The following is a 21,579-nucleotide window of genomic DNA, read 5'->3' on the forward strand; positions in this document are numbered from 1 at the left end:
CCCTGCTGCTCCTGACTTCATCTTGCAGGCTTTTGTAGGGGTTTTTGCAAATTTCATTTTCTTCAGGTACTGAGGTTGAATCCCAGTAAGACAGCTTCTTCCACGGTTTCTGTACCTGTACAGTTCTGACGTTTAATTTGAACTCTGTCCTTTCAAGGCCAAGAAGTATTTTCCATCTGCACTTATCAAACCCAAGCAAGCCTGTAACGCAGCATGTGATGGAAGGCAGGGCAACTACTGCAGTTCACCAGTGAACAAACTCAAATTGCAGAAGAAATTAAAGTTATAACTATGGCAAAGCCTCAGTAAATAAATAATCTATCTGCTACCCGATGGAGAGTGTGCATTTACAGGCAGTCTCAGAGTGAGAATTCCTTCTTACGAGCTCCTTCCTTGTGTAAGTGTGCGGATGGATGATTTCATTTACTGACTACTTCAGCTCACAGTTTAGAAACCGACCACACAAAAGTGCTTGGTGAACATGGAGCAAGACAGCACGACCTAAAATCCACAGCACTGGGAAACAACCAACCAGCTGAAGTATCCATACAAAGAAGTTTTGGGGCAGAGATATAAAATCATTTAAAATTATGTCCTGAGACTGCTTTTCACCAGCTCCACACAGACTGAAGCAGGGGAACTAGAGCCCAGTGAGGTGGCGCAGCAGCAGGCGAGCAGCCTCCACAGGGGTGTCCCCACTGCCACCGCCTCCAGCAGGTCACTGTGGTGGCTCCGGCACCTCCTTTGCAAGCCAAGCTCCTCCAGCCAGAGCCAAGCTTACCCCATGGAGGATGCAGGACTCAGCTCACCAAGCAGTTGCACGTGTGCCGAGCCAGTGCGAGGAGCGGGATGGAGATGCTCAGAAGTGGGACAGGTCCCTTTCAGCTTTTCAGGGTTCAGTGGTATTATCTACTGCAAACCGTTGCTGCGTGCTCAGCAACTTGAGATATTTTGGAAAACTTTATGAAACCCAGGAGCGCATGCTATGAAAGCAAGTTGCTGGATTTAAGCCAGTGCAGGTCCCGATATTTTGCGTACTTTAGCACGGAACCTGTTCACCATTTGCTTAGCCACCCGCTAACGCAGCGCAAGCAGCTTTCCCTGGAGACGCCCACATTGCAATGCCTCGTTCCTAACCCCCAGCCTTGGCACAGGTTGCTGCATCGCCTCGCTGTGTGCGGGCACGTCACTAGCTAGCACCTGGTGCTGGATAAAAGCAGATGGATGAAAACAGACACTGGGAAAAAGAACAGCCCACAGTCAGCACGTAATAAAGGGCAGTGCGACTTACTCAGGTCGTTGTCCATCTTGAAGGCGATGTCCAGCTGCATGATGAAAAGCATGAACTGGAACCAGGGGCTCATCTCCTTGCTGGGGAGAGGGATGTGCACGGCAAACACGATGTCGTTGGCCTCGATCTGCCTGCTCACCGCTTCATCGAAGTCTTTGAGCTTCTCACAGTGGTTGGGTCCCCAGGGCATCAGCCACTTGGTTTTGTGGTGGTTTTTTCTTACATCAATGCACTTCACTGACATGTAAGGAACAGCTGTAGTGGGGCTGGGAGCTGTAAATGAAAGAGAACCACATTTTTAGAATCTGGAAATATCGCACGTAGTGGGTTCCCCACCGAAGTATGCAGCTCCCCATTCAGCTATCTGAAGGCAATACAAAACAAATGCATCAAATGACGCTCCTTCACAGCTCCATGATCCCGTAGTTAAGTAATTAAGTTTATTACGTCTACAGCCGTATTACTGACTTTGTAGTGGGATCAAATGAGAATTAGCTGAAGCAGCAGGAACCCGCCGGCTCAGGCTCTGACTCCTCAGTTACACCAGCAGCAGACTGGAAGTTACTGGCACCTTCCTCTGGGCATGCACCCTTCCAGCTGGCTCACTCAAGCAACCCCATATGCAAAGCCCATAGCCATATCACAAACCCACACAGATGAACCCATCCGAAATCTCATCCTGCAGTGCAGGGAGAGACTGCAGTGATCTGAACCACACGTAGCCGAACAACTCAGCAGGAAGGCTTTGCTCCCTGCTGAATCAAAGTTCCTCCTGGAAGGGTGAGAGTCCTAGGATAACGTGTCTTCTGGAAAACGCCGAGGAAGCAAAAAGCTCCCAGCACTGACAAGCTGAATAATGCTGCATTTTTCTTTACCGAGTCAGGCGTGATCGGAGAACCGAGCTGAATGCATGGGCATGAGACACCCATTTGCATTATATCAGGGATGTAAATCATCCCAGATCAGCTAATTAAAACTATTGGGGATTATCCTGCTCTGGCTTTACATCCATGAGGAAACAGTCAGAAACTGAAGCACAACCAGGCATGGAAGCAGAGGAGAAATGCATTCAGCTGCAGCCAGTCTTACAGTACCCAACATCAACACAAAACACCTCCAAATCTCTCTTAGAGAAATAAGAGGCTTTTAAACTCAGAAGTATTTCTCACACAATTCTGCCCTGCAAAGCCCTCTGGTGAAAACAGCTCTGCCTCGTTTCTGCCATCATTAGGGACATAAATATTTTAATGCTATCTGCACACACCAAGGAGCGGGAGCTCTAGCGGAGCCGGTGCGACCTGGGGGTGCCCATGGGTTGGGGAGCCGAGGGGCAGAAGCTCGGTGACAATTCTCCCGTCCCTTATGGACCTGCTCCCTCTTTGTCACAAAAAGGAGCGCTGTTCTGCACAACAGCCAGCTCAGTACTTTTTAAAGACCCGGTATGTTTTGCTGTGATTAAAACAGAACTTATTTCTGAAGTACAATCTGTAAGTACCACTGGATGTGCTTTAATTAATTTCTTCCAGCTTCACGGGTTTTGGAAAGCAGAAGGAGCAGGTTAACTCTTTCTTTTTAAGATACTGAAGGTTTTATTTACTTCTGTTTTCACTGGAATTTGGAAAAATTAAAGTTATGTGACTCCACTTTCTTGTGGAATGACAGTTATTAAAGAAAACAACCCCCTCTTTTTTTTTTTTAAGTGAAAACAGTTATTAAAGAAAACAACCCCCTCCTTTTTTTTTTTTTTTTTTAAGTGAAAACAGTGTGCAATTAAAAAGTTCAGGACAAATTTAATAATGTTGAAACGCTCTAGTGCAAATGAGAAGCATTGAAACGTTCCTATACCGTGAACTGAAAGATGGAGCATGTAGAAAAATAGACAAGCCCCTGCCGTGCTGTCACCATCGGCATTGCAACAGGTGGGGGCTTCCCAGCAGACCAGAGCCTCCTGCAGAACACCACAGCACGTAGTGACACCTACGTGCAAACTTTGAGCCCTTCAATGAGAAAAGCAGAACAAAAAGCGGCGCCCACCCAGCCCCAGCTGCCCGGCTCTGTCCCGGACAGAGCCAGCTCACGTTGGGTCAGCTCAGCGCGGTGCCACCCGCACATGCGGCACCGCAGATGGCAGAAAGGTTCTGCTAGCTGGGAAGCAGCGGTTATGCTGCCTTAAAGCACGGGCTGCCAGACTCATACCTGCTCCGGCCGGCAATCCCCAGCCCAGGCGCATCACGGATCCGTAGCACTGCTGTATTTCAGAGCATTTTGAAGGCCCTGTGGTCCCCTGGGAGCCACAGAGAGCTCGCAGGTTACGGCAGCTCCAAAAAAAGAGCTAACCTTTGATATGCCAGAAAGAAGCAGAAAAATATAATGAGTATTCGAAAAAAAACATCGTAACTGCAAGCCCATGGTTACAGAACGCTTCCATGATGTACCACAGGCACGTTAAACACGCGGCTCACGGTGCCACGTTCTTACGTTGTTTCTCGATGCAGAACCCGGTGACAGAGGCTAAAACTGCAGCCCCACGTGCCTGTTAAGAATACTGTTGAGAAATAAGGCCGGCATGCAGGCTGGGCGCTCTCATAGCTTTTCGAACTCTGAAAGATCTTTGTGTGATTTGAAAGTAGGCATCCCTGAATTAAGAGACGTTGTTGCTCCTGCAGGGAAGGCTCACGGTTCTTGCTTTGATGCAACTCATTACAGCCATAAATACACGTTTTCATCACTGACTGATTATGATTTTAAAGCCTTGGCGTGCTGACACCCACAGCCCCTCTGCCAAAGCTACAGCTCCGAGGAGCAGGAGACAATCGCTATATATATTTCTTGTCAGGAACTGCACACCAAACAAACGTCGGCACTTGGCTTGCATTACTTGTTTGGCTCCGTTCCCATTAAATTCGAGCGAGTGTTGAACCAAGTGGAAAAAAAATGCTTTGTGAAGCTGCAGCCAAGTCAACTAACAGTATTACAAAGTGCTATGCAAAACAAAGCTAGCATCAAGGGATTTCAGCTACACACTGGTGCCAAGCAGGCTGCTTTCAACCATTCTGGCTGTGGGCTGCTAGATGGCTCAGTTTTACGCGTTCAGTGATATCTATCTGCCTGTAAATAATTAAATAGCAGCTTTTGCATAATGGAGTGGAGGAGCCTCAGCCCCTGTCCCCAACCTGCTCGCTCGGAGGAGAAGTAACGCGGCAGGGAGCGCTGGGGTGTGCTGCAGGAGCGAGGACGGGGCTTTTGGCAGGGCCGCTCGGAGGAGCCATGCTGCCCATGGATGCCTTCCCAATGCTCAAGAGAAAAAGCTTCGGGGGACGAGCTCACAGACACAATTACTGGCTGCAAAGGCTTTCAGGGCAGAGGCATGGATCTCCATGGAGCCAGCACGCACATGCCTGCAGGGCGCAGGCAGGACTGTCCCCACCAAGCCCTCCTCAGCCCGACAGAAGCATCCTCACCCAACCCTTCCCAAACACCCGGGCGAGCACGTACATGAAAAGTGCAGCCAACAGAGTCGGAACAGCCTGCCTTTTGTAGCTCTCTGCTTTTCATGCTAGTTTGGGCAGTGAATAGCATTTACCGGCTTTGAAGCTTGTTTGCACGCATGTTACAAACACCTTTGTCCTAAAGGCTGCCGCAGCCAGCTGGGACAGCCTGCCCGCGCTGCTGGCAGGGCAGGAGGCAGCCACCTTCCCCTCCTCCTGCCGCAGCCCACCCAGACCCCTCACTCGCCACGGGCACCCCAAGGGCACCACCGAGCACCCGGGGCCAGCCCCTGCCACGTGCCGGGAGGGCTTCTGATGAGCCATCCACACTGCTGCTTCATGCAGAGCTACGGACCGAAGAAGTGCTCACAATTTCCAGCGAGGCTTTTCTCTCTTTTCTGTTAAGTACCATACATCTGTGGGCTCGGAGCATATGAAGTTTCTCAAGCTGTGCCCGCAGGAAAGGGCCGCAGTTAAAGGAACAAGTTAAGGAACAGAGAGACGTAGTGCTGGACTGGAGGGGGCAGGTGGAAATCAGAAGTTGAAGTGCTTTCAGCTCTGAACGATCCAGAACTACTCGCCCTCACGTGACTCAGGAGCTGCGATTTGACTGAAAGGCAGAAGATGCCAAGGTTGCAGAGTGTCTCCAAAGAGGAGCTGCATGAAACATCTCAGCATGCTTTGTATCTACGGACAGCAGTGGTCAGAGAAGTCCAAGATCCTCTGAACTGATTCAGCAAAGGACTTCACGATTTGTTTTCTCAGCACTGCTCACCGTTCTGATTGCCAGACACCGAGGATTTTCCTCCTCCATCTCAACTGGAATCAAAATTCTTTCACTTCCCATAGACTAAACAGAGTGAGAGCTGAGGCAAACAGCAAGAACGACTCATTGCACAGCTGGGGCACCGCCGGGCTCGCCAGCACTGCTTCCACCCCTGTATTCCTGGGGGAAGTACTGCAGCGTTGGCTGAAGGAATGGGGCACCCCATCCCAAACACCCCAGGGATCGGCCAGCAGCAGTGACCCTGAAGGGACAGGGACCCGTGGGCCCCGGGCCTGTCCTGCACAGGTGCCCTGTGCTCCTGAGCCCCAGGGGTGGATCTTGGTCACCACCACCCTCCCGGATCCAGTCGGAAATCTCAGAACGGAAAGTTTTAATTCAGTTTGAGATGAGTGGAGCACTGCGGCCAATTAAGTGAAACAAACAGAGCGAGTTTGGGATTTTTTTTGGCAAAAGTTTTAGTACAGACTTAACCCTCCCAGCTCGGCTGCTTAAAAAGGCAAGTAAACGTCCGCTCCCCAGCCAACACAAGCACAATTAGTTAACAACAAAATCCTCGATTCTGTTTGCGTACATTTTTAAATGATAGCCAACACTGTGTATTACAGAATTAGGCTTCCTTGGCCGGCACGTTAAAGATGAATCCCTTCAATGACAGGCATCCTGATCAATGCTAAGGAATAAATACCCCCTAATTCCACGGAAAACTTGCATTCCCTTCCAACCCGAGCCATTCTACATTGCCCCAGGTGGGACAGAGCCCGGGAGGTCTCCAGCCCAGCCTCCAGTTGTACCAGTGACACCAGTCACAATGAGCGCACCTTCCACTTCAGATTTCCAGTTGCTACATTCCTTGCTCTCTCCTCTGCATGCCCCCGGTCTTCGCCTTCTATCACATAGCCACATTTACTCCTCAAAGCAGTTTTTATGGTGTTTCTATAAGCAAAGAGACCAGACCAGCAAGGCACTGCCATTCTGCCGAAGCCTGACACTGCCCTGGGACCGGCGGTGAGCAGTCAGGCGCCCACCTGCAGGGCCAAAGCCGAGAGGCAACAGCACGTACAACGCGGGTATTTGGGGATGGTGGGGAGCAGCTGCAGTGGTGGCAGCTCGGTGCTCAGCCCCGGCTCTCACTCCATGGATGTTCCTTGCTCATCCCAGCCAGGCGGATCCGTGGCAGCAGGGAGCGTCGGCAGCTGGCGCCCAGCTGCGCTCGGAGAGCTGCAGGGCCCCGAGTTTGTGGGCGGTGGGATGGGGATGCTGAGAGCACACAGCAGCAGAGGGGGCCTTTTGGCGGCAAGGAACCCTTAAGGAGTTGTCGAGGGTGGGAACGTGACATTTCTCCTTCAGATTTCCGAGAGGAAATGTTAAAACCATTAGGTCTTTAAGAGAGACAGAAGAAAATGAAGCCCTTTTCCAAATGGATGCCACTTTTTCATAAACACCCTTTCACACCTTTGTTCCACAAGCCAAACTTGACCCTGTCTCTCTCAGGCTCACCTGCCCTGCAAAGCAGCCTGGTGCTGGTATGCGGGACGGGCAAGCGAAACAGAAAACTCTCCATCAACCTCCAGCTCCATTCGTGGCCCAAAAGAAGGCTGGAAAAAGCCTGAAGCAGCATCAAATCTCCAGCAATTCTGCAGCCCGCAGGCTCCTTGCCGCAGCTCAGAGCAGCGGAATGACGCCCGGCCAGGGCACGCCTCGGGCACAATGGGGGAATACAAACAACCCGTTTGTCTGCTCTTGGGATCCTGCACAGACATCACAGCTGATGTCAACAAATAGCACTGATCAGCTGCAGAACTCGTTTTTTGTTTAATTCCCAAAACCCCAGCTCAGACTTGGACAGGGGTTAGGACAGTAAGCACGTAACCTCTCCAGCACAGCAACGGGTGTCTTCCGCTGGGTTCCAGCCAACCTGTCCCCGCAGCAACCCATCTCCACCAACGTGTGTGCGAGCAGCCACCTGCCCTGCTCTCTTCTGGGATGAAAAGCAGCAAATAAGATACTGACTGTAAGCGGGCCTACCTCAGGGACCAATCCTCAGAGAAGAAGAAATCTGTATTTAGACTTAGTTTAGCTCTTTAAGTAGAAAAAAATTAAACAGATTTACTATGAGATAAACGAGCTCGAGCCTTTGTGAATTTTACAATATTACATATGCCTATTTTTTTGAGTCACCATCACTCAATTTATTAGTTTCAGTAAATTAAGCAGATCTTTTAAAAGTTCCTGCAATAAATTCTCAAATTCCTCCTCCTCATTCATGCAAACAAGGCGTTCAGCCCACTCACACGAACAACATCCACCCCTCTCCCCCGCGTGTACTCACCTCTATGATATATATTTTGTACCTTCTCCTCTCGAACACCTACAGCATTTCAAATTAACTACTGACCCTTGCTCTCGCACTATAAACAAGCCCTTTACAAAATCTCAATTGCATTGTGTCTACATTGATTAAAGCTTGAATCCTACTGACCTCATGTGGTGTTAACTTCTCCCATGCACCAGGAGCATTCTGCTTTTCTACTCAATTACCCCCTTCTGTGCAGAGCCATCACTACCCAATGAGCACACACAATGGACTTCTGCTTCATTACACTAACCAACAGCAGGGTAGGAATAAACAAGCTAATTTATCATCCCACGGACTGAGGTTTTCCAGCTAGAGCGGTGAGAACCTGAATCATGTTATATATACTTACATATGTTTACTGCAGCATAAAAGTCTTCTTTTTTTCTGCCTCCCTCTTTGCCAACCTTGCTGCTACCAGTTTAATGTTAGTGACAGCGATCACTCGTGCACAGTTTAAAATCCTATTTTTTAATTGCTAGTTACTGTTTTACAAGCCTACATGTCTTTTTCTGAAGATCAACAGCAGCTTTTACATATAGAATTGCTGTCCTCTTAAAATAATCTAATTTATTTTCAAAACGAACAAACCCTATCTAGTAGAAGCCCACTCCCCTTGTGAAATGTCTTTCTTTTTTGTACTATTTGACTCCAGACTTTAAGATCAAAGTCCTTTCAAGCCCCAGGATTTATCAAAACCCTGCAAGTGATTTTCTACAAAGATAGCGGGAGTTCAGCCCTGCTGGGGCCTCACCAGACACATCAGAGAGCGCGGCAGAGGTTTACCACACGGCCCGCAGCCACATGGCAAGTCAGAAGCAGAGCCACGGACACCCAGAGGTGCCAGCTCCTGGTGCCTCACCCTCCGAGCTTTGGGGCTAGAAGCAGAGCAGGCATCCCATCCCGCGGTGTTCATCACCTTTTATTCTACTGTTGCTGAACCTGTAACTACTCTTCTTTCAAACAAAGCACAAACAGGGCTTACAACTGGAGAAGCAGTTTCATTCCCAGTAAAGAGGGAATGGATTTGTGCCAGAAGGGCACCACTTCCATCCACGGTCACAGCGAGTTGCCAGACGCAGCACTACAGCTGAGTGTGGCTGGCTGTCTTCTCTGGTACGTTTGCCAGCACTACGAGCTTCTCGCTCCGCTTTGTTTCGGGTCACAGAAACAAACCTGTCCAAGCAAACGAAGGAAGCCTGGCTGTGAGATTTCTGACCCAAGCTCACGCCCTGCATCCAGCTCCTTGGCTAAAACCCATGGGCTGGACAGATCGGGGTGGGAGACGAGCTGCTGGATCTCCGAGGTCCCGGGACAACCACTAAAGCCAGCAGAACGGCCTTACTGCGGTCGCTGGGACTGACCGTGCTCGTTAACACCATGCGGCATGACCACAGAGATAAGTTCGTGTGTGCCCGCGTGCTGGGGAGCAGCAGCTTTCTGCCCGAGGTTTGTTCTTGGACGCCACTGCTGCATCTTCCTGCAGAAAGAGGCCGTGGAAAGAAGGAGCAGAGCCTCTCAGAGCAAGGCAAGCCGGAGACTTCTTCGGGGGGTTAGTTCTCAGAGAGCCACAGCAGCAGCGGCCATACCAGGACCCTTCGCAAGGGAACGCGCAGCTGGGGACCCTCGGGGGGCTGCTGCAACTGGGCAGCCTCCAAGAGCCCTGAGAAGGAGCCACTGGTGCAGGACAGGGCTCGTTCCCCTCAGCCCCGGCAAGGCACAAAGCGAGAAAACCTCCGAGGCTGAGGAGTGCCAGTGTATTTGTCAGGAGAACGCAGTGAGTGTCCTCTGCGAGACATGTACGTAGCAGCAGGGGCAAAAACAAAGCAAGCGCTAGTAGCGTGAGTTCCATAAATTCAAAGGTATATATCCAAAGACATTTTATTTAAAAGTAAGGTAGAACTGATTTACTAATTGCCACAAAGGCACTTTGATCTCCCTCCAAGCCATCCTTTGTCAGTTTTCAATCAGGACCAAAGGCATTTCCTACTATGCCCGGCCAAAATGCAAACCCCGTGGAAATGGCCCCAGAACAGCCACAGAGACCCCACGTCACCCAGCGGCGCCACAGCACCATCTGTCCAAGGGTGCCCCAACCACCAGCGGGACACGGCCGGCGGGACACAGCCGGCACCATGACATCCCAGCGCGGCCCCTGCGGCCCCTCGCAGGCAGGGGCTGGCATTGGGATGCAGACCCACACCTTCCTCCTTCAAAGGGCCTCTGAGCAGGCGTGGAAGACAGCTGCCTTGACTTCAAAGGCCAGAAGCTTTATGTGCTGTAGAAAAGACTTCCTGCTAAATCCTTATCCGGGCCTATTCAGTCAGCGTGGTGACACAAAGAAGAGGAGTGGTGCAATAGCTGTTTCCGCTTCGCATCAGCTGCGGGGCCTGCATCTCCCTGACGCAACTCCCCCGAATTAGCTGTAGCTCGAAGGTGATGCAACTGCAAGAAGCGTGAAGTAAAAAAAAAAAAAAAAAAAAAAAATGACCTCACAGGATTTACAGCCCTTACTGCCTGCTCCCCAAAGCCCCGAGCACAGAAGTCTCTGCCTGGGAACCGTCAATTTCGGGTACATTTGCCCATTCAGCCACAGTTACAGCTCTTCACAAGAAGAATCGAGCGGACCCAAGCTAAACAGACGCGACCTTTCACGTCTGCTTTTTCATCGGCTCCCAGAGCCGCTGCCAAGGCCGCAGCACCGGAGGAATGTGCCTGCGCAGGGGCCGCTCTTGGCACCGGTGCCCGCGACGCAGCCGGAGGGGCCGGCCGGGGAGGCCGGGGCACCGGGCCCTGCTCCGCCACAGCCACCCGGCCCAAGGAGGTAATGAAATCCCGGGAAAGGAAATTAAATCCTGGAAACTCACTGCTCAGGAGCCAAGTCAGACATTTAGATAATGACCCGGGATTGTTGATAGCTGCTCAGCCATTTATACTCATGACTCATTATCTCTCTGGGCGAGACACACAAGCAGGAGTTTTATTTGCTCCAGTCAAAACAATTCCATTTTTTTCAACCTCAAACCAAGGCAAGGAGGCAGTGAACCTGCTTGATCACAAATGCAGCCCCCTCGTCCCAGAGGACTCATGCTAAAACAGACACCTCCACCTCTCCAAGCAGTTAATTCGTAAAACGCACAGTTGGGTACGGGACTGCCGGTACTTTGCTGTGTGTGTGCCTGCTCTTTGGCTTTGCTACAGAAAAGTCCTCTTACATCCAAAGCCGGCTCATTTGAACGGAAAACAAGGTAATCTGAATCACCACAAGGCATCCCTGTGGTCCTAGAAGTAATTGAGAAGTTGCCCAAGGAGGGGTTACAGAGCCCAGGAGTTCCAGCTCCAAGGTGTGCATGCGGCAGGGCTCACCCCGAACCCTCCATCCCTCTGGGGCCTCTCCTGGACACAAGGGGCAGTCCAAAGCCCCGGGAAGAAGAGGTGGGTCCCTGTCCCAGACCGTCAGATCAGGTCCAAGCGTGTGCGATGCCTGATGCAGCAGGTCTGTGCCTCTGCCCAGCTCTCACGGGGTCAGGCAGCAGCTCACAGCCCGATGGGACGTGCAAATCACTGCTCACAGGCACTTGGATGAAGCCAGGCTACAGCAGGCTTCAGAACAACACAGAGTTCCCTGCTACGTCCATGAACTCCAGACAGATTTGAGCAGTCGTATTCTTTATGTAAAAAAAAAAAAAAATAAACTGCACACATGAAGGAACCCCAGGACGCAAGGACTCCGCCAGCAGCTCCCACATGGTACACAGAGGACAATGTTTTGTAATCCAGAGCTTTGGTTTAAAGAAAGCCAAAAGGCGTCGAGTTCAGCCTTCCACTGACGGGTTCCAGCACCTGGCTGGCACTCGGGCAGGACACGGCTGTTCTCGCTCGTCTTTGCCCCACTCAAAACTTTCAAAAGCGGCAGGACCAGACCAATGCTGCTGCTGGTTCAGCAGGAGAAGCCCTGTCCTCAAACCGAGCCCCAGCCCTCCACGAGCTGCTCTGCACAAGCAGCGCCCACATCACCCTGGGGGCACCCCGGGGACAGCCAGGGCGCAGGCAGGTGGCTGACCCCAAGCCAGACTCTGCAAAGGCAGAGCATGCATATGCATGGCGTGCGAGGGCTGCGGGAATGCCGAATGCAAAGCAGATCTAGCAGATCTATGGATCCCATATTACCTCGTGCTGATACACCCTAGCAGCAGGCACAGCACGGGACCCAGAGCAGAGCCTTTAAGCACAAGGCTCACCACGGAGCCTTGCAGGGGCCGCATCAGTGCAGGGCAGGGAGCCGGGTGCTCCGGGCCAGGGGTGCAGCCCCAGCTGTCTGGAGCCCAGGGCTCCTCCAGCAGCAGGGTGGCAGCTCGGTGACACGACCCTGCAAGGGGTTTCTCACTCCTTAGCTTTGCCGAGCTCCCTTGGGCTGCCACAGGAGCTTCACCCCCAAGCGATGACTCCTGTACGCGTACATCCCACGTGCTGCCAATAGGCACTTCAAGCAAAAATCCCAGGGAGTGCTGATAAAAGTCCTGCGTCTGAATGAGAGCGCTGGTGGAAACCTGCAAGCCTTATTAAAGCTCATACATTAATACAGTTTACTGTTCAGAAACTAGGTTGAGAGCTACCACTGGCAGAACACATGATTTCAGGAAAATGAAGCTTTGCTGCCGTATCAGGTACCAATGCGCTGCATTTGTGTATTTTCAACTGGCAAAATAATCTGTTAAAATAGAGCACTTAGTCATTGTTTTGAAACATGACCTAACCGACTGCTAAAGGAACGGCTGGTTTAGCTTTGTAGCTGCGTCCCAGTTGTGTACATATTTTGGTTTGTCTAGACCTGGATAAACTAAAATAACTGGATTCTCGGTGTCTGTGCGGTGCGCTGGATCAAACCAGCCCAGGACTATTTCAGTGACACCTCGGCTCGCATCCCACCTTGTGCTCGCCTCGGGAGAGCAGCCCTCCTGCCTCCCCGCCGCCCGGGCGGGCAGCACGCCGCCAGCAGCACCGGCGGTGCCCGCGGGCACGCTGCAGGAGGACGCCTGCCACCGACACGTCTCTCACCGGGCTCCTCTTGGAAAGGGGCACGGGGCTGGGGCTGGCCACGAGGGCTGGGCACCCTGCGGTGGCCCAAGGGACACGCTGCCAGCCACCAGCCTGCAGCACCCAGGGCTGGGGACCCGGGGAGCGAGGCAAGGGCTGCGGTTGCTCCCCGAGAAGCACTTCAGGCAGCAATGTCTGCTTGCGTGCCGTGCACCAGAGGCCGGGGAGCCCGGCGGCTTGCACAAAGGCTTCCAGTTGTTCAGGGACAACAGTCACCGTGCCCGGTCCCTGGCAGGAGCCACACGAGCCCCTAGGCGAGGAGGGGAAGAGCACTTTGAAAGCCTAGCAGTGGGGTTTTGCAGCAATTGAAGGAAGCCTGCCCCTAACAGCCCCCTGGGGCTCGCTGCCGGGGGAGGGAAGATGCCCTTACCCAACCCACGTGGAGCCGCCCTGGGTTTGTGTGGCCCCGAGCCCAGCCCCGTGGCTCTCGGAGCCCAGTGCCTGCCAGGGACACGGCCCCAGCCCCGGAGGGCCAGCAGCTGCAGTGGCCGTAGTGCAGGAAACGTGGCCGGCAGCAGAATGAGCTACCAGGAGGCAGTTCTGCTCGGGTTTGTAGGGTCTGAGAGACGAACGAGCGGTCTGTTTAGACCCCCCCAAACACCAGGCTTATCACGCCTGTCCCCAAACAAAAACAGAAACAGGGCTTCCTAGTCAATATGTCCCTTTTGTACAAGGATTTAACATTTTATAAAGTTTAAGTGGTTTTTCTAGTAGCGCTCTAAGATGAAGGATACCCTTATGAGCACTGAGCACGGCTTCTCTGCACAGGCCAAGAAATTTTATCTAGTGAATCAGCACAGAGTTCGGTAACCTGCACCTGAACCAGATCTTTTAGAAAGGAAGGGAACGAAAAAAGCCAGTCCTGATGGTATTCAGCGTGGGTTCAGGCCCACAAGACCAGAAAAAGCTGGGTTTTAGCCCAAAGCTCGCCACAGACGCCTTGGGGATCGAGGCGGGGAGCAGAAGCAGGAGAACGAGGGAAACTCAAGTTTTGGTGATTTCGGGCGCGAGGCAGTCACGCAGCTCCTTCAGCCACCTGGCTGGGGGGACGCGGGGGTTAGCACAGCGGGCACAGCACCCAGCCGGGACCCCCGGGGCCGGGACCCTCGGGCTCAGCACCCCCCCGGGGTAGGGCCGGGGCCAGCTGCAGGGCCGGGGGGGGGGGGGGGGGGGGAGGGCCGTGGAGCCCGGCAGGGACCGCACGACCCCCGGAGCAGAGCCCGGCAGCACGGCCCCGCTCTCCGGGCCGCCCCCAGCTGCAGCCCGCGGGGTCCCGGAGCTCACCGCGGCCCGGCCCCAGCCCCCCCTGCCCCGAGCGGCGCCCCCGACCCGGCCCCGGGGCGATGCCGGACAAAAGCGGGGGGGGGGGGGGGGGGGCGGCTCCGCTGCAGCCGAGACAATGGGAGCGCTCCCGGCCGCACCGAGCGGCATCGCCCGCTTCCCCTGCCTTTATTATTTTATTTCAATTATTCATCTTATTTCTCCGTCTCGGGAGCGCTGCTGCAAGCTGGGGGGGGGGGGGGGGGGGGGGCTTCCTCCTCCATGCAAGCATGTGTGGGGCTTCCTCCTCCTCCCGCGGCCGGGAGCTGGGGAGGGGGCGACGGAGGGCGGGGGGGGGGGGGGGAATCCGAAGGCAATTCCGAAACGCAGCCAAGTTCCCGGCGCAGGGCTCCCCGCGGCCCGGCCGCCATGCTGAGCGCCTCCCTGCCTCCCGCTCCCAGCCCGTGCCCGGAGCAGGCCAAAAAACTTTTCTCTGCCCCTCCGGGCCGGGCAGGCTGCGGGGCGCAGCGCGCACAAAGGGGCCGGGCTCCGCGGCTCCCGGCAGCGGGCAGGCGGGCCCCGGACTCACCGATGAGCCCCCCCACGAGGAAGGCGATGACCTGGAAGACCAGCAGCACGCCGCCGACGATGCACAGCTTCCTCGTGCTCATGTTCTCGATGATCGCCCCGGCCATCTTCGCCCGCCGCGGGGCCGCGGGGCGCCGGGCACTGCCCGCCCGCCCGCCCGCACCCACCGCCCGCAGGCACCCGGCACCCGCCGCGCGGCTCCGGCCCCGGCCCCGGCCCCGGCTCCGCGCCCGCGCCGGGATGGGGTGGGAGGGGCGGGGCCGCCGCGGGGGGCGGCTTTAGGGAGAGCGGGCGTCAGGGGGAGGGAGGGACGGAGCCCCGCCCCGGTGGGATGGGGTGGGGTGGGGAGATGGGATGGGGTGGGGTGGGGATGGGATGGGGATGGGATGGGGATGGGGATGGGGATGGGATGGGATGGAGATGGGGATGGGGATGGGATGGGGATGGGGATGGGATGGGATGGAGATGGGGATGGGGTGGGATGGGGATGGGGTGGGGATGGGATGGGGATGGGGATGGGGATGGGATGGGGATGGGATGGGGATGGGATGGGATGGGATGGGATGGGATGGGATGGGGATGGGGTGGGATGGGGATGGGGTGGGGATGGGATGGGGATGGGATGGGATGGGGATGGGGATGGGATGGGGATGGGATGGGGATGGGATGGGATGGGGATGGGGATGGGATGGGATGGGGATGGGATGGGATGGGGATGGGGATGGGGTGGGGATGGGATGGGGATGGGATGGGGATGGGGATGGGGATATGGGATGGGGATGGGATGGGATGGGGATGGGGATGGGGTGGGGTGGGGATGGGGATGGGATGGGGATGGGGATGGGGATGGGATGGGGATGGGGATGGGATGGGATGGGGATGGGATGGGATGGGGATGGGGATGGGGTGGGGTGGGGATGGGGATGGGATGGGGATGGGGATGGGGATGGGATGGGGATGGGATGGGATGGGGATGGGATGGGGATGGGATGGGATGGGATGGGGATGGGATGGGGATGGAATGGGGATGGGATGGGGATGGGATGGGATGGGGATGGGATGGGGATGGGATGGGATGGGGATGGGATGGGGATGGGATGGGGATGGGATGGGATGGGATGGGGATGGGGATGGGATGGGGTGGGATGGGGATGGGATGGGGATGGGATGGGGATGGGGATGGGATGGGATGGGGATGGGATGGGGATGGGATGGGGATGGGGATGGGATGGGGATGGGGATGGGATGGGATGGGGAGGGGATGGGGATGGGGATGGGATGGGGATGGGGATGGGATGGGATGGGATGGGGATGGGATGGGGATGGGGATGGGATGGGATGGGGATGGGGATGGGATGGGGATGGGGATGGGATGGGATGGGGATGGGATGGGATGGGGATGGGGATGGGATGGGATGGGGAGGGGATGGGGATGGGGATGGGGATGGGGATATGGGATGGGGATATGGGATGGGATGGGGATGGGGATAGGGGATGGGGATGGGGATGGGATGGGATGGGGATGGGATGGGGATGGGGATGGGATGGGATGGGAGGGGATGGGGATGGGGATGGGGATATGGGATGGGGATATGGGATGGGATGGGATGGGATAGGGGATGGGGATGGGATGGGATGGGATGGGATGGGATGGATAGGATGGGGATATGGGATGGGATGGGGATAGGGGATGGGATGGGGATATGGGATGGGATGGGGATGGGATATGGGATGGGGATGGGGATGGGATGGGGATGGGGATGGGATGGGGATGGGGATATGGGATGGGGATGGGGATGGGATGGGATGGGGATGGGATGGGGATGGGGATGGGGATGGGATGGGATGGGGATGGGGATGGGATGGGGATGGGATGGGGATGGGGATGGGGATGGGGATGGGATGGGATGGGATGGGGATGGGATGGATGGGATGGGGATGGGGATGGGGATGGGGATGGGGATGGGGATGGGATGGGGATGGGGATGGGGATGGGGATGGGGATGGGGATGGGGATGGGGATGGGATGGGATGGGGATGGGATGGGGATGGGGATGGGGATGGGGTGGGGTGGGGATGGGATGGGGATGGGGATGGGGATGGGATGGGGATGGGATGGGGATGGGGATGGGGATGGGATGGGGATGGGGATGGGGATGGGATGGGGATGGGATGGGGATGGGGATGGGATGGGGATGGGGATGGGGATGGGATGGGGATGGGGATGGGGATGGGATGGGGATGGGATGGGGATGGGGATGGGGTGGGGTGGGGATGGGGATGGGGATGGGGATGGGGATGGGGTGGGGTGGGTATGGGGATGGGATGGGATGGGGATGGGATGGGGATGGGGATGGGGATGGGGTGGGGTGGGTATGGGGATGGGATGGGGATGGGGATGGGGATGGGGATGGGGATGGGGAGGGGATGGGATGGGGATGGGGATGGGATGGGGATGGGATGGGGATGGGGATGGGATGGGATGGGGATGGGATGGGGATGGGGATGGGATGGGATGGGGATGGGGATGGGATGGGGATGGGGATGGGATGGGATGGGGATGGGATGGGATGGGGATGGGGATGGGATGGGATGGGGAGGGGATGGGGATGGGGATGGGGATGGGGATATGGGATGGGGATATGGGATGGGATGGGGATGGGGATAGGGGATGGGGATGGGATGGGATGGGGATGGGATGGGATGGGGATGGGGATGGGATGGGATGGGGAGGGGATGGGGATGGGGATGGGGATATGGGATGGGGATATGGGATGGGATGGGATGGGGATAGGGGATGGGGATGGGATGGGATGGGATGGGATGGGATGGGATGGGATGGGATGGATAGGATGGGGATATGGGATGGGATGGGGATAGGGGATGGGATGGGGATATGGGATGGGATGGGGATGGGATGGGATGGGGATGGGATGGGGAGGGGATGGGGATGGGATGGGGATGGGGATATGGGATGGGATGGGGATGGGGATATGGGATGGGGATGGGGATGGGGATGGGGAATGGGATGGGGATGGGGATAGGGGATGGGGATGGGGATGGGGATGGGATGGGATGGGATGGGGATGGGGATCGGGGATGGGGATAGGGGATGTGGATAGGGGATGGGATGGGGATATGGGATGGGGATATGGGATGGGATATGGGATGGATGGGGATATGGGATGGGGATATGGGATGGGGATATGGGATGGGCTGGGCTGGGCTGGACTGGGCTGGGCTGGGCTGGGGATATGGGATGGGGATATGGGATGGGATGGGATGGGATGGGATGGGATGGGATGGGATGGGATGGGATGGATAGTATGGGGATATGGGATGGGATGGGGATAGGGGATGGGATGGGGATAGGGGATGGATGGGGATATGGGATGGGGATGGGGATGGGATGGGATATGGGATGGGACGGGAATTGCATGGAGATGGGAATTGCATGGAGATGGGGATGGGAGCAGGAATGGGATGGGCTCAGGGATGGGGATGAGGATGGGGCCAGCAGCCAAGCACTCCCTTCACCAGCTCCTCACCCCCCTGGCCCCAAGCACTGCTCATGGGCTCGTGCCCTGCAGCTCAGCATGGGAGCGCGGCTCTGCCGCCTGCCCTCGGGGGTTGCAGTGAATCCCGCCAGCTACAGCTGATGCTGGATGGGGGCGGCTGGAAACGCTCCTCGGGAACGTGCCACGGAGGGAGACAGCCGGTGGCAAACGTGTGCGCGGGAAGCAGCAAAATGAAAGATGGGTCAACTATTTAGAGGCACAAACAAATAATAATCTAAAGCAAGTGGTCAATAACAAGAAAAAATAGAAGAAATATGCAAAAAAAAAATCTACAGTAATCAAAGATGGTAAAGCTGTGTAAGTGCTGGCAGCATGGTATGGGTGGTAGCTACGCACCCAAACCAGCAGGTTCCAGTACCACGTTTGCTTGGGAGGCAGACATCTCTGCGCTGTTATATTGCCCAGCGCAACGGCAGCTTTTTGAGCTATGAATTGCAGGCAGCGGTGACAGCAAATGCTTTTGGTCATTTTTTTTTCCTTATTTATTATTATTATTTTTTTACATTACAGTTATGACGTCATTTTTAAAAACAGCTCCTGATGGCCGAGTCCTTTGTACCCATTGTGAACCCAACAGGATCATTCCCATGATGTGCTTGCAAAATCAAAGCCTGTCAGTGGATTTTTGCCAAGACAAATACCAAATACTTTGTACAAAAACGTAAGAGGTAGAGCTAAGACCCTGCCATGATAAAAGCACCTTTAGTGAAAAAAAAAAAAAAGTAAAATAATGATAACACTGGAAAAAACACTTGGCATTATAAGGCACTTTCTATGTGTACCACATTCCTACATCTTTAAAGCCACAAAATTTGGGCATATTAATTACGTGTGACTTTAGACACAAGTCCAAAGGGGGCAGAGCAAATACCATAGTGAACTGGGGTCTCTCTTTTACCAAAAAGTGACCCCACAAAACTCTCACAAAAGAGAAACCGGCCCAAGGTGTAGCAGAAAGCACACCCCTAGCCATCGCTTTTCCTTTCCAGCTATTTACAGATAACAATTCTACCTCCGTAAGGTCTCCAGAATCAATCACCTCCTACCTGCCAGTTATTAAATTACTTTTTCCTTACTGCTCCAGGCTGTTTTGAAAGCCTCAGCTGCAAAAGACCTGTCTGACAGTCAGCTCGGGGCAGGGGAAGGAGTCTTTCCACGGAGAGCTCCTTGCAGCACTGTGCCTAGAGCCCAGGCTTTCAAAGGATTTAGGGGTTTAAAGCTGCAGGTAAGTGCTTAGTGGGATTTTCACAGGCTCCTAATTTTCGGTGCTACATGTCCATGCTAAAAGTGACTGCAAAAGTTTTAAGAAAACTGTCTTTGGATGCGCAGTTTTCAAAGAGATCAAACTCGCTGAAAGTTTCAGTACCTTCTTTTTCACCCATTGTCCCATTTCAATTGGATAGTTAGTAGAAATTGTCAGGAAAGAAATGCTAGAATTTAGAGGTATTTGTCAAACACAATGGTAGAAGGACACGCGCTGCAAATGCAACGTGCAGGCTGGACAGAGGAGTGTCTGTGACCAGGATGTGGAGGTCAAATGGCATGACCGTAGCGATAATTTCTGTCTTTAGAAAGCTAAAAAGCCAACCAACTCCCTGCTGAAATTATTTGGACCTGTCTTGCTGCATAGAAGTTTTGCATTGAGCTGCTTCATTTTTGCTTTACAAGAGCAAGTTTTTTAAACATTAGTAGCAGCCCACCAGCCCAGCACTGGGCTGACTCCATAGGTATTTTACAGAGTAACAGCAGACAAAAATCTGGTTAAATTACAGCCATCCACGGCCAGATACACTCTGCTGCCCTGTGTGAGGCTGCCCCACGTGCCAGCTGCCCCTTGGCTCCGCGGCACCTCCCTGAGGGCATCGGCACTGCTGGACACCAGCACTGCAGCTGCCTGGGTTGTTGGGAACACCTCGCACACAGCACTGAGTTACTCCTAGAAATAAATAGTGGGGAGTTTGCTGCTACAGGGGAAAGATGATGCAAAGCCTTCGCAAACACTGCTCGCTTCTCACTGCTCGCTGCTTGCATCGGTCTCTTCCACCTTCCTGGTCTCTTACAGGCACCTTCCTGGTCTCTTACAAGTGCTGGTAGGAGGGAACGTTTTCTCAGAGAACAGGAAAAGGGCGTTTTGTGTCATTTCCAGAGCACAGATGGAGAGGAAAAATTTATCTCTGTGAGAAAATCCTATTCTATGGTGTGTAGTGATACTCAAATGTCAAACTTGGTGTGGCATCCATCAAAAAGAAAGGGGGAGGGGAGAGGATTCAGATGGGTGACTAGATGGAGACCCATGGCTTGTAACTGCCTATTGCAGTTAGAATTAGGAAGAAAATTGACAAATATGCAGCGTTTCATCTTAAAAATCAGGTAGATGTGAGTGTACTCAGCTCCTGAGTCCATTTCTCTTCAGCCGGTTTGGCTTAAGTAGAACCTTGCCACCGTTTGTAGCCCTCCATCCACAAAGTGAGGTGCTTTATTATTATTATTTATTTATTTATTTATTTATTATGGCCCCTTTTACTGAAGTGCCTCCAGCCTGCTGATCTGAGATCCCATGCTGCTGCTCAGCCCTTTACCCGCCCAACCCGGAGCTCCATCCGTGCTGGAGCCCGGCCTCCTGGCACGATTTCTCTGATGACAACACAGCAAGACAGAAAGGAACACAAACTTGGCAGGGGAATTACCCAGCCGCCGCGAATGCAACCCTAAAGCGCACAGGACCTCAGACACCGAGGACAAAAGACCCGTGCAGGACGCTCCCATTGCCTGCTCGGCCCGTCCTGCGGGTGCTGAGCCCTGCAGCAGTGCTGGGGTCCCCCAGTGTCCCCCCAGCCCCTCTCGCTGCTCAGCCTCTCTCCGTTCAGCGCTCCCCACTGCGTGCCTGGCAGGTGGCTGAGCAAAGGGACCCAACTATTCACTGGGTGTGGGACAGGTAAGAGAACCACCCAGGTAACTCCCCTTCCTGGTGGCTTTTCTCTGATGTGCTCTGGGCGGTTGGCGAAGCCTCCCTCGTGTAGTGCGGTGCCTGAAATGCCCCAGAACGGGGCTTCAGCGGGGGCATTGGGGCCTCCAGGCTGCGTGTAAGCCAAAACAGAGCTTGTAATTTGACAGAGCACATTTTAGCTTGTCAGGCT

At 54.5% G+C, this 21,579-nt stretch overlaps 1 protein-coding gene across 2 annotated transcripts in view; it reads right to left on the reverse strand.

Annotated features, from left to right (window-relative positions):
* Nucleotides 1-15,071, reverse strand: part of WLS (Wnt ligand secretion mediator) — a 32,244-nt gene extending 17,173 nt beyond the window's left edge. The window contains exons 1-2 of one of the 2 annotated variants that reach the window (XM_035564463.1): nucleotides 14,866-15,071; nucleotides 1,292-1,564 (exon numbers count right to left, since the gene is read on the reverse strand). In XM_035564463.1, the coding sequence (XP_035420356.1) occupies nucleotides 1,292-1,564; nucleotides 14,866-14,971 (379 nt within the window). In that variant the 5' untranslated portion in view covers nucleotides 14,972-15,071. Of the gene's footprint in view, nucleotides 1-1,291; nucleotides 1,565-3,487; nucleotides 3,537-14,865 lie in introns of those variants that run through there. The other variant, XM_035564464.1, reaches the window with a different exon arrangement.
* Between the last annotated feature and the right edge of the window lie 6,508 nt (nucleotides 15,072-21,579).

The sequence above is a fragment of the Cygnus atratus genome, chromosome 8 (assembly GCF_013377495.2).
Source record: "Cygnus atratus isolate AKBS03 ecotype Queensland, Australia chromosome 8, CAtr_DNAZoo_HiC_assembly, whole genome shotgun sequence".
NCBI classification, from domain to species: Eukaryota; Metazoa; Chordata; class Aves; order Anseriformes; family Anatidae; genus Cygnus; species Cygnus atratus.